At 55.5% G+C, this 12,681-nt stretch overlaps 1 protein-coding gene across 1 annotated transcript in view; it reads left to right on the top strand.

Annotated features, from left to right (window-relative positions):
• LOC121002663 (SCO-spondin-like) overlaps positions 1-12,681 on the top strand; it is a 190,236-nt gene that overhangs the window by 62,634 nt on the left and 114,921 nt on the right. The window contains 11 exon segments of the mRNA XM_040434096.1: positions 66-248; positions 2,202-2,352; positions 8,268-8,427; positions 8,522-8,570; positions 8,861-8,956; positions 9,052-9,270; positions 9,616-9,743; positions 11,086-11,301; positions 11,470-11,584; positions 11,696-11,870; positions 11,953-12,037. Of these exon segments, the coding sequence (XP_040290030.1) occupies positions 66-248; positions 2,202-2,352; positions 8,268-8,427; positions 8,522-8,570; positions 8,861-8,956; positions 9,052-9,270; positions 9,616-9,743; positions 11,086-11,301; positions 11,470-11,584; positions 11,696-11,870; positions 11,953-12,037 (1,577 nt within the window).

The raw sequence follows: 12,681 nt of genomic DNA on the forward strand, positions 1-12,681 counted from the left end.
TGCACACGCCATCTACCATGTCAGGTCTCATACGTGTTTCTTTAACCCTTCCTGTACCCGGTCAGGATGCCGCTGTCCGGACGGGGATTTGCTAGACGACATGAATCACTGTGTACGGCCAGCGGAGTGTCCATGTGAGGTGGACGGCGTCACATACTGGCCAGGGCAGCTGGTCAAAGCAAACTGCCAGATCTGCACCTGTCAGGACGGTGAAATGAAGCAGTGCCGGCAAAACCCCGAGTGTAACGGTCAGTACCTGGAATGTTGGGTGGGATAGTCACTGAATACAGGGGTCAGGGGCTAGAGCCGGATGTGGGGGTCAGTGGGTGGCTAGTGCCGGATGTGGGGGTCAGTGGCTAGAGCCGGATGTGGGGGTCAGTGACAAGAGCCGGATGTGGGGGTCAGTGGCTAGAGCCGGATGTGGGGGTCAGTGGCTAGAGCCGGATGTGGGGGTCAGTGGCTAGAGCCGGATGTAAGGGTCAGTGGCTAGAGCCGGATGTGGGGGTCAGTGGCTAGAGCCGGATGTGGGGGTCAGTGGCTAGAGCCGGATGTGGGGGTCAGTGGCTAGAGCCGGATGTGGGGGTCAGTGGCTAGAACCAGATGTGGGGGTCAGTGGTTAGAGCCGGATGTGGGGGTCAGTGGCTAGAGCCGGATGTGGGGGTCAGTGGCTAGAGCCGGATGTAAGGGTCAGTGGCTAGAGCCGGATGTGGGGGTCAGTGGCTAGAGCCGGATGTGGGGGTCAGTGGCTAGAGCCGGATGTGGGGGTCAGTGGCTAGAGCTGGATGTGGGGGTCAGTGGCTAGAACCAGATGTGGGGGTCAGTGGTTAGAGCCGGATGTGGGGGTCAGTGGCTAGAGCCAGATGTGGGGGTCAGTGGCTAGAGCCGGATGTGGGGGTCAGTGGTTAGAGCCGGATGTGGGGGTCAGTGGTTAGAGCCGGATGTGGGGGTCAGTGGCTAGAACCAGATGTGGGGGTCAGTGGTTAGAGCCGGATGTGGGGGTCAGTGGTTAGAGCCGGATGTGGGGGTCAGTGGCTAGAACCAGATGTGGGGGTCAGTGGCTAGAGCCGGATGTGGGGGTCAGTGGTTAGAGCCGGATGTGGGGGTCAGTGGCTAGAACCAGATGTGGGGGTCAGTGGCTAGAGCCGGATGTGGGGGTCAGTGGTTAGAGCCGGATGTGGGGGTCAGTGGCTAGAGCCGGATGTGGGGGTCAGTGGTTAGAGCCGGATGTGGGGGTCAGTGGCTAGAGCCGGATGTGGGGGGTCAGTGGCTAGAGCCGGATGTGGGGGTCAGTGGCTAGAGCCGGATGTGGGGGTCAGTGGCTAGAACCGGATGTGGGGGTCAGTGGCTAGAGCCGGATGTGGGGGTCAGTGGCTAGAGCCGGAAGTGGGGGTCAGTGGCTAGAGCCGGATGTGGGGGTCAGTGGCTAGAGCCGGATGTGGGGGTCAGTGGCTAGAGCCGGATGTAAGGGTCAGTGGCTAGAGCCGGATGTGGGGGTCAGTGGCTAGAGCCGGATGTGGGGGTCAGTGGCTAGAGCCGGATGTGGGGGTCAGTGGCTAGAGCCGGATGTAAGGGTCAGTGGCTAGAGCCGGATGTGGGGGTCAGTGGTTAGAGCCGGATGTGGGGGTCAGTGGCTAGAGCCGGATGTGGGGGTCAGTGGCTAGAGCCGGATGTGGGGGTCAGTGGCTAGAGCCGGATGTGGGGGTCAGTGGCTAGAGCCGGATGTAAGGGTCAGTGGCTAGAGCCGGATGTGGGGGTCAGTGGCTAGAGCCGGATGTGGGGGTCAGTGGCTAGAGCCGGATGTGGGGGTCAGTGGCTAGAGCCGGATGTGGGGGTCAGTGGCTAGAGCCGGATGTGGGGGTCAGTGGCTAGAGCCGGATGTGGGGGTCAGTGGCTAGAGCCGGAAGTGGGGGTCAGTGGCTAGAGCCGGATGTGGGGGTCAGTGGCTAGAGCCGGATGTAAGGGTCAGTGGCTAGAGCCGGATGTGGGGGTCAGTGGCTAGAGCCGGATGTGGGGGTCAGTGGCTAGAGCCGGATGTGGGGGTCAGTGGCTAGAGCCGGATGTTGGGGTCAGTGGCTAGAGCTGGATGTGGGGGTCAGTGGTTAGAGCCGGATGTGGGGGTCAGTGGTTAGAGCCGATGTGGGGGTCAGTGTCTGTACCTTGTGTGTATTGTGTGCCGTGACATTTGGTGTCTGTTTTTGCAGTGCACTGCGGCTGGTCCACCTGGTCCCCCTGGGGGGAATGTTTGGGTCCATGTGGGGTGCAGAGTATACAGTGGTCTTTTCGCAGTCCTAACAACCCCAGCAAGCACGGTAACGGGAAGCAGTGTCGGGGAATCTACCGCAAGGCACGCAGGTAACCATCCAATCCCCAATTACCCCCAGGTTATAGGACTCTGGCTGCCATGTGCTGTACTACAGGTGACCGTTCAGCTGAGGGTTCTCTGGCATATAATGGGTTAATTACTGATGAGTATTGTGACCCATATGTCTGAAGCCCTAGTGGTGAGAGAGACTCATGAAGCAATTGACTGGAGTCCGACAGGCCATCCTTCTCATCCCCCAGATCTCCGAATTCTGGGCCAGGATAAGTAGACTCCCCCCACCGCTGACATCGGGTCATTGTAATGGGCTCCCCCCACCGCTGACATCGGGTCATTGTAATGGGCTCCCTCCACCGCTGACATCGGGTCATTGTAATGGGCTCCCCCCACCGCTGACATCGGGTCATTGTAATGGGCTCCTCCACCGCTGACATCGGGTCATTGTAATGGGCTCCCTCCACCGCTGACATCGGGTCATTGTAATGGGCTCCCTCCACCGCTGACATCGGGTCATTGTAATGGACTCCCCCCACCGCTGACATCGGGTCATTGTAATGGGCTCCCCCCACCGCTGACATCGGGTCATTGTAATGGCCTCCCTCCACCGCTGACATCGGGTCATTGTAATGGGCTCCCTCCACCGCTGACATCGGGTCATTGTAATGGGCTCCCCCCACCGCTGACATCGGGTCATTGTAATGGGCTCCCTCCACCGCTGACATCGGGTCATTGTAATGGCCTCCCTCCACTGCTGACATCGGGTCATTGTAATGGACTCCCCCCACCGCTGACATCGGGTCATTGTAATGGGCTCCCCCCACCGCTGACATCGGGTCATTGTAATGGGCTCCCTCCACCGCTGACATCGGGTCATTGTAATGGGCTCCCTCCACCGCTGACATCGGGTCATTGTAATGGGCTCCCCCCACCGCTGACATCGGGTCATTGTAATGGGCTCCCTCCACCGCTGACATCGGGTCATTGTAATGGACTCCCTCCACCGCTGACATCGGGTCATTGTAATGGACTCCCCCCACCGCTGACATCGGGTCATTGTAATGGGCTCCCTCCACCGCTGACATCGGGTCATTGTAATGGGCTCCCCCCACCGCTGACATCGGGTCATTGTAATGGGCTCCCTCCACCGCTGACATCGGGTCATTGTAATGGACTCCCCCCACCGCTGACATCGGGTCATTGTAATGGCCTCCCTCCACCGCTGACATCGGGTCATTGTAATGGACTCCCCCCACCGCTGACATCGGGTCATTGTAATGGGCTCCCTCCACCGCTGACATCGGGTCATTGTAATGGACTCCCCCCACCGCTGACATCGGGTCATTGTAATGGGCTCCTCCACTGCTGACATCGGGTCATTGTAATGGGCTCCCTCCACCGCTGACATCGGGTCATTGTAATGGGCTCCCTCCACCGCTGACATCGGGTCATTGTAATGGGCTCCCTCCACCGCTGACATCGGGTCATTGTAATGGACTCCCCCCACCGCTGACATCGGGTCATTGTAATGGGCTCCCTCCACCGCTGACATCAGGTCATTGTAATGGCCTCCCTCCACCGCTGACATCGGGTCATTGTAATGGGCTCCCTCCACCGCTGACATCGGGTCATTGTAATGGGCTCCCTCCACCGCTGACACCGGGTCATTGTAATGGACTCCCCCCACCGCTGACATCGGGTCATTGTAATGGGCTCCCTCCACCGCTGACATCGGGTCATTGTAATGGACTCCCCCCACCGCTGACATCGGGTCATTGTAATGGGCTCCCTCCACCGCTGACATCGGGTCATTGTAATGGGCTCCCTCCACCGCTGACATCGGGTCATTGTAATGGACTCCCCCCACCGCTGACATCGGGTCATTGTAATGGGCTCCCTCCACCGCTGACATCGGGTCATTGTAATGGGCTCCCTCCACCGCTGACATCGGGTCATTGTAATGGGCTCCCCCCATCGCTGACATCGGGTCATTGTAATGGACTCCCTCCACCGCTGACATCGGGTCATTGTAATGGACTCCCCCCACCGCTGACATCGGGTCATTGTAATGGGCTCCCTCCACCGCTGACATCGGGTCATTGTAATGGGCTCCCCCCACCGCTGACATCGTGTCATTGTAATGGGCTCCTCCACTGCTGACATCGGGTCATTGTAATGGGCTCCCTCCACCGCTGACATCGGGTCATTGTAATGGACTCCCCCCACCGCTGACATCGGGTCATTGTAATGGGCTCCCTCCACCGCTGACATCGGGTCATTGTAATGGACTCCCCCCACCGCTGACATCGGGTCATTGTAATGGGCTCCCTCCACCGCTGACATCGGGTCATTGTAATGGGCTCCCTCCACCGCTGACATCGGGTCATTGTAATGGGCTCCCCCCACCGCTGACATCGGGTCATTGTAATGGGCTCCCTCCACCGCTGACACAGGGTCATTGTAATGGGCTCCCTCCACCGCTGACATCGGGTCATTGTAATGGGCTCCCCCCACCGCTGACAGCGGGTCATTGTAATGGGCTCCCCCCACCGCTGACATCGGGTCATTGTAATGGGCTCCCTCCACCGCTGACATCGGGTCATTGTAATGGCCCCCCCATCGCTTACACAGGGTCATTGTAGTGAGGTCTCTCCACCGCTGACACAGGGTCATTGTAATGAGGTCTCTCCACCATTGACACTCAGTCATTGTAGTGAGGTCTCTCCACCATTGACACCGGGTCATTGTAGTGAGGTCTCTCCACCGCTGACATCGGGTCATTGTAATGGGCTCTCTCCACCATTGACCCGGGTAATTATAATGGGCTCCCTCCACCGCTGACATCGGGTCATTGTAATGGACTCCCCCCACCGCTGACATCGGGTCATTGTAATGGGCTCCCTCCACCGCTGACATCGGGTCATTGTAATGGACTCCCCCCACCGCTGACATCGGGTCATTGTAATGGGCTCCCTCCACCGCTGACATCGGGTCATTGTAATGGGCTCCCTCCACCGCTGACATCGGGTCATTGTAATGGGCTCCCTCCACCGCTGACATCGGGTCATTGTAATGGGCTCCCTCCACCGCTGACATCGGGTCATTGTAATGGGCTCCCCCCACCGCTGACATCGGGTCATTGTAATGGGCTCCCTCCACCACTGACATCGGGTCATTGTAATGGGCTCCCCCCACCGCTGACATCGGGTCATTGTAATGGGCTCCCTCCACCGCTGACATCGGGTCATTGTAATGGGCTCCCTCCACCGTTGACATCGAGTCATTGTAATGACCTCCCTCCACCGCTGACATCGGGTCATTGTAATGGACTCCCCCCACCGCCGACATCGGGTCATTGTAATGGGCTCCCTCCACCGCTGACATCGGGTCATTGTAATGGGCTCCCTCCACCGCTGACATCGGGTCATTGTAATGGGCTTCCTCCACCGTTGACATCGGGTCATTGTAATGGGCTCCCTCCACCGCTGACATCGGGTCATTGTAATGGACTCCCCCCACCGCCGACATCGGGTCATTGTAATGGGCTCCCTCCACCGCTGACATCGGGTCATTGTAATGGGCTCCCTCCACCGCTGACATCGGGTCATTGTAATGGGCTCCCTCCACCGCTGACATCGGGTCATTGTAATGGGCTCCCTCCACCGCTGACATCGGGTCATTGTAATGGACTCCCCCCACCGCCGACATCGGGTCATTGTAATGGGCTCCCTCCACCGCTGACATCGGGTCATTGTAATGGGCTCCCTCCACCGCTGACATCGGGTCATTGTAATGGGCTCCCTCCACCGCTGACATCGGGTCATTGTAATGGGCTCCCTCCACCGCTGACACCGGGTCATTGTAATGGGCTCCCTCCACCGCTGACACAGGGTCATTGTAATGGGCTCCCTCCACCGCTGACATTGGGTCATTGTAATGGGCTCCCTCCACCGCTGACACAGGGTCATTGTAATGGGCTCCCTCCACCGCTGACATCGGGTCATTGTAATGGGCTCCCCCCACCGCTGACATCGGGTCATTGTAATGGGCTCCCCCCACCGCTGACATCGGGTCATTGTAATGGGCTCCCTCCACCGCTGACATCGGGTCATTGTAATGGCCCCCCCATCGCTTACACAGGGTCATTGTAGTGAGGTCTCTCCACCGCTGACACAGGGTCATTGTAATGAGGTCTCTCCACCAATGACACTCAGTCATTGTAGTGAGGTCTCTCCACCATTGACACCGGGTCATTGTAGTGAGGTCTCTCCACCGCTGACATCGGGTCATTGTAATGGGCTCTCTCCACCATTGACCCGGGTAATTATAATGGGCTCCCCCCACCGCTGACACCGGGTCATTTTAATGAGGTCTCGCCACCGCTGACATCGGGTCATTGTAATGAGGTCTCTCCACCGCTGACATCGGGTCATTGTAATGAGGTCTCTCCACCATTGACACAGGGTCATTGTAGTGAGGTCTCTCCACCATTGACACCGGGTCATTGTGGTGAGGTCTCTCCACCATTGACACCGGGTCATTGTGGTGAGGTTTCTCCACCATTGACACCGGGTCATTGTAGTGAGGTCTCTCCACCATTGACACAGGGTCATTGTAGTGAGGTCTCTCCACCATTGACACCGGGTTATTGTGGTGAGGTCTCTCCACCATTGACACCGGGTCATTGTGGTGAGGTCTCTCCACCATTGACACCGGGTCATTGTGGTGAGGTTTCTCCACCATTGACACCGGGTCATTGTAGTGAGGTCTCTCCACCATTGACACAGGGTCATTGTAGTGAGGTCTCTCCACCATTGACACCGGGTCATTGTAGTGAGGTCTCTCCACCGCTGACACAGGTTCATTGTAGTGAGGTCTCTCCACCGCTGACATCTGGTCATTGTAATGGGCTCCCTCCACCGCTGACACAGGGTCATTGTAATGGCCCCCCCATCGCTTACACAGGGTCATTGTAGTGAGGTCTCTCCACCGCTGACACAGGGTCATTGTAATGAGGTCTCTCCACCATTGACACTCAGTCATTGTAGTGAGGTCTCTCCACCATTGACACCGGGTCATTGTAGTGAGGTCTCTCCACCGCTGACATCGGGTCATTGTAATGGGCTCTCTCCAACATTGACCCGGGTAATTATAATGGGCTCCCCCCACCGCTGACACCGGGTCATGTTAATGAGGTCTCGCCACCGCTGACATCGGGTCATTGTAATAAGGTCTCTCCACCGCTGACATCGGGTCATTGTAATGAGGTTTCTCCACCGCTGACATCGGGTCATTGTAATGAGGTCTCTCCACCATTGACACAGGGTCATTGTAGTGAGGTCTCTCCACCGCTGACACTGGGTCATTGTGGTGAGGTCTCTCCACCGCTGACATCGGGTCATTGTAATGAGGTCTCTCCACCGCTGACATCGGGTCATTGTAATGAGGTCTCTCCACCATTGACACAGGGTCATTGTAGTGAGGTCTCTCCACCATTGACACCGGGTCATTGTGGTGAGGTCTCTCCACCATTGACACCGGGTCATTGTAGTGAGGTTTCTCCACCATTGACACCGGGTCATTGTAGTGAGGTCTCTCCACCATTGACACAGGGTCATTGTAGTGAGGTCTCTCCACCATTGACACCGGGTTATTGTGGTGAGGTCTCTCCACCATTGACACCGGGTCATTGTAGTGAGGTCTCTCCACCGCTGACACAGGTTCATTGTAGTGAGGTCTCTCCACCACTGACACAGGGTCATTGTTGTGAGGTCTTTCCACCATTGACACTGGGTCATTGTAGTGAGGTCTCTCCACCGCTGACACCGGATCATTGTAATGAGGTCTCTCTACCATTTACACCAGATCATTGTAGCCCTCACCCTTCTCCCTATGTACCATCATTGTGATGTTCAGGACCCGTCTTGTATCTTTCTCTGCTGATCCCCAGGTGTCAGACTGCTCCGTGTGAAGCCTGTACTCATCATGGGAGGACACACAACATCGGAGAGCGCTGGAAGTCTGGGGAGTGCCACGTGTGCCAATGTCTGCCCAATCTCACCATCCAGTGCTCCCACTTCTGCCAGTTTAGTAATCCAGGCTGCCCCGAGGTGAGTGTCTTTTCCGGTCTGCCTAGGATACACCGATATGATGAACACATCAGATGGCAGAGGTTCCTTACCTCACGTGTTCCATGTTTTCCAGGGTCAGGTTCTGGTCCAGGGATCTGGGGACACTTGTTGCTTCTGTTCAGGTCAGTCTATAGTTTGATGCTGGTATGAAGCAGATAATGAGAGTTATCCTGCATTTTTCACTGTGTTCCCTGATGTTCCATCATGACATCTCCATATACTGAGTCCCAGATTCATCATCTCCTCAGAAGACATCCATTATTTCTATGGTGCCTCATGGATGAGGTCTTAAGTTTTTACATCTGAGGATGTAGATGCCTCCCTCATAGAGCAGTCATCAGCCATCTTCCTCTAAGTCACATGAAATGTCCCTGATATAACAAGGTCACACTCAATGCTTTCATATCCTCAGCTACTAATGGAACTGAAACCACCAACCCAAGTCCTACAGCTCTGCCCAGCACTCCTCTCCCAGCTCTGGTAACCTACCCCACACCGCCAGCTGGAGGTAAGTAGTCATGTGCAGTGGGTGACCATGTGCCCTCTCTTCTGTATTAGATAATCACTCCGATCCTTAAACTGTTCCTCCCCCTCTCTTCACAGGTGATTGTTACACGCCCCTGAGGATCTCGCTTCTACCTCACAGCAGCTTCACTGCCTCCTCACAAGTCACTGAGCACCCGGCGTACACAGCCCCACTCAACCACGTCTCTCTGGGTATGGAGCTCCAAGGATGGAGCCCCCAGGATGATGACTACCCCACTCCTCCATCCAGATCACCTTATCTCCAGATTGACCTGCAGAGGCTGTGGAACATTACTGGTATGTGAGCCCTCTCTTCTCTGGATAGTCCCAGTCTTGGATGATGTGAGATATGTCCAGGGAATCATGTATGAAGCTCTTATGTTCTCCCGTGTTCCTGGGTGGTGGGGCTTGTGATATCTTCTCTGCATTTGTCTTCTGTGTCTTCTGGTTGATCTCTGGGCTTGTGAGATCTGATGTTAATGAGTTCAGTCCCATCGGCTGGTTGGTCATGTGACCTGCATTCCAACTTCCCGCTCCAGTACTGCATGTTGTGTATGACCTCTATATATCCGTGTTGCTCTGGACTGTCGTCTCATGTGTCATGTGTCGTCATGTCAGACTCTGACGTCTCATGTGTTGCAGGGATTGTCACACAAGGTGCTGGATCCTCCGATTTCTTTGTCACTCGTTTTGAAGTCAAATTCAGTTTGGACAAGAAGATCTGGTACAACTACACCGAGACAGAGAGCGACCGCGAGCAGAAGACCAAGGTATGGGTGAGACACGGAGCACCCTACACCCCCATAGTGTCCCTTACCCTCATACCACACATTCTACCCTCACTACACATCCTCCACAGGACCACACCGGTTCCTGGTACAGAAGTTCAGTGTGGCGAAACCAACCTCACCACTGGGTGCTGGAGGAGCCTGGTTGCCAGCCTCTTGCCCCAGGATTATGGGCCCTCTCATCAGCCCATGCTGAACTTAAACCCCATGGCGATTTGACTGTGTTTGTGGCATCTGAGCGCTCATATCCAAGCCATATGGGGATAAGTTGAATGTGGGGGTCCTGTTCAGTTTGATAGGAGTTATGTATTTTTGTGTAGTTTTGTTGTTGTGAATAGAGGTATTTTCTGTACCTAGTTGGCTTACCAAACCCAGTTAAACCAATTATCTCACACAGCCTAACTCTGTAAAAACTGGTTCTGGGCAGAAAAGCCATGCTTCCTTTGGTCACAAAGGACTTTTACTAACTTTTGAACCCCTGGTCTAATTCGTGCCATTTTGGGATATGTTAAATGTCTGTGTTTACTGTAATGGTTGGGACATTGTATATTTGAGTGGTGATGTCTGTCCTATTGTCCCCACGTGTGTATTGGCGATTTCCCTTTGTCCTGAGAGATAATTGAATTACTCCTCGGTTGTCTCCAGGACAGAAGACATTGTGTGTTCTCCTGCCTGTGATAATTACATCAACCCATTGTGTAAGGTAATTGTATCACAGGCAGAGGGGAGGATTTTGTGTGGGAGTGTTTTACTGTATTGTATGTGCTTATTGGTTGTTTTTACAAAACCCTGTGGGTGGTACTGATGTGTAACAATGTTATATAAGAACAATAAACACACAGCTCTGGGTGACCACTGCTTGACCCTCAACACGGAGCCTCGTCTCGTTCTTGGGGGGATTCACTGTATGCTGTTAGAGACTGATTGCTAGGAGTGTAAGCCGCTTGGGTGCGTTTCCTATTCGTCTGCTAGCAGCTATTCATGAGGTTCCGTTCGGAGTTTGGAGCATTCCCTTGTATGCCGTTACATTCAGCATCACTCAATGGATGCGACTGACTTGTAATACCAGACATAACCCAGGGACAGGGGGGGGGGCGCTGTTTCTGGAAGATAGCCGCCATGTTTTTCTAATCCTGTACAACCTTTTAATGTGTATGGAGCAACACATTCCTCACCAGGGAGTGAGAAAGGGACAAATAACAAGACACATGAGCAGAGTACAGAGGGGAAAGATGTGAGAAGGTGCAGCATGGTGGACATTTTTGTACGTCATGGCCTCCGGGGGGTTATGGCCTCTAATGATGTATGTTCTTTTCCCATGTAGATTTTCCAGGGTAACTTTGATGACTCCACACCGGTGGCCACGAGCTTTGAGGCGGTGATTGCGGCTCAGTACATCCGCATCCTCCCCCAGGATTATCATGGCCGAATATTCCTTCGCCTGGAGCTGCTGGGCTGCGGAGAAGGTAAGATGCCTAGACCACTATGTAACCCCCGTGTAAGCCCTGGTCACATGAAGGGGTTTACCTTCTATAGGGGTGTGTGGAGATAAGAGGAAGTGCAGCACCCCGAGATGGGACCCCTCAGAACCGAGATCTCCTAATCTGGGCGGCCCTGAGGGGTCTGATAGGGCGGGTCCTTTTGTATCACTGACCCCTGTTCTCTCCACACAGTGTCCCTCACAACCACCGCTCCCTCCGGTCACCAGTGTAAGGCGGGACAGTTCCAGTGTCACAATGGCCGCTGTGTCCCGGCCGGACCGCACGGCGTTGTCTGTGATGGCGTCAATGACTGTGGAGACCGATCGGACGAGATTTACTGTGGTAATGTATTCAGGAGCTGAGGGGGGCCAATGGGGGGAGAGACGCCGTCCTCCTGATCTGGGGGGGTTGACCTCTGGAGACCATATACCTACACCGCCTCTCCCCTGCCAGGCACCGCTCCGTCCCCTCTATCTCCAGCCAAGTGGGGCTGCCATCGCTCCCAGTTTTACTGTAAAACCTCCGGCAGCTGCATCGAGGGGGCTCAGCGCTGTGACGGCCACCAGGACTGCTCGGACGGGGCGGACGAGGTCGGATGTGTCTCCTGGACTCCTAGCACACCATGGAGGTGAGGAGCGGAGGCGAGCAGGTGGCACCCGTGGGGTGGGGGAGCCTAAACTCCTGACACTCTGCTACCTTACTCTCTTCAGGGTCAATACATCTGGAGCGGAGACTCCTTCCTGGACCAAGGGTCCCACCCAACCACGTGGACCAGGGTCAGTCGACAAAGGAGAGGTCAGTCATGACTCCAAAATGTCACAGTGCCCCCAGTACAGACCATAGTACCAGCCACAGTGCCCCCAGTACAGACCACAGTACCAGCCACAGTGTCCCCAGTACAGACCACAGTACCAGCCACAGTGTCCCCAGTACAAACCATAGTGCTAGACACAGTGCCCCAGTACAGACCACATTACCAGCCACAGTGTCCCCAGTACAAACCACAGTACCAGCCACAGTGTCCCCAGTACAAACCATAGTGCTAGACACAGTGCCCCAGTACAGACCACATTACCAGCCACAGTGTCCCCAGTACAGACCACAGTACCAGCCACAGTGTATCCAGTACAGACCACAGTACCAGCCACAGTGCCCCCAGTACAAACCATAGTGCTAGACACAGTGTCCCCAGTACAGACCACAGTACCAGCCACAGTGTCCCCAGTACAGACCACAGTACTAGCCACAGTGTCCCCAGTACAGACCACAGTACCAGCCACAGTGTCCCCAGTACAGACCACAGTACCAGCCACAGTGTCCCCAGTGCAGACCACAGTACCAGCCACAGTGTCCCCAGTACAAACCATAGTGCTAGTCACAGTGTCCCCAGTGCAGACCACAGTACCAGCCACAGTGTCCCCAGTACAGACCACAGTACC

The sequence above is a fragment of the Bufo bufo genome, chromosome 5 (assembly GCF_905171765.1).
Source record: "Bufo bufo chromosome 5, aBufBuf1.1, whole genome shotgun sequence".
NCBI classification, from domain to species: Eukaryota; Metazoa; Chordata; class Amphibia; order Anura; family Bufonidae; genus Bufo; species Bufo bufo.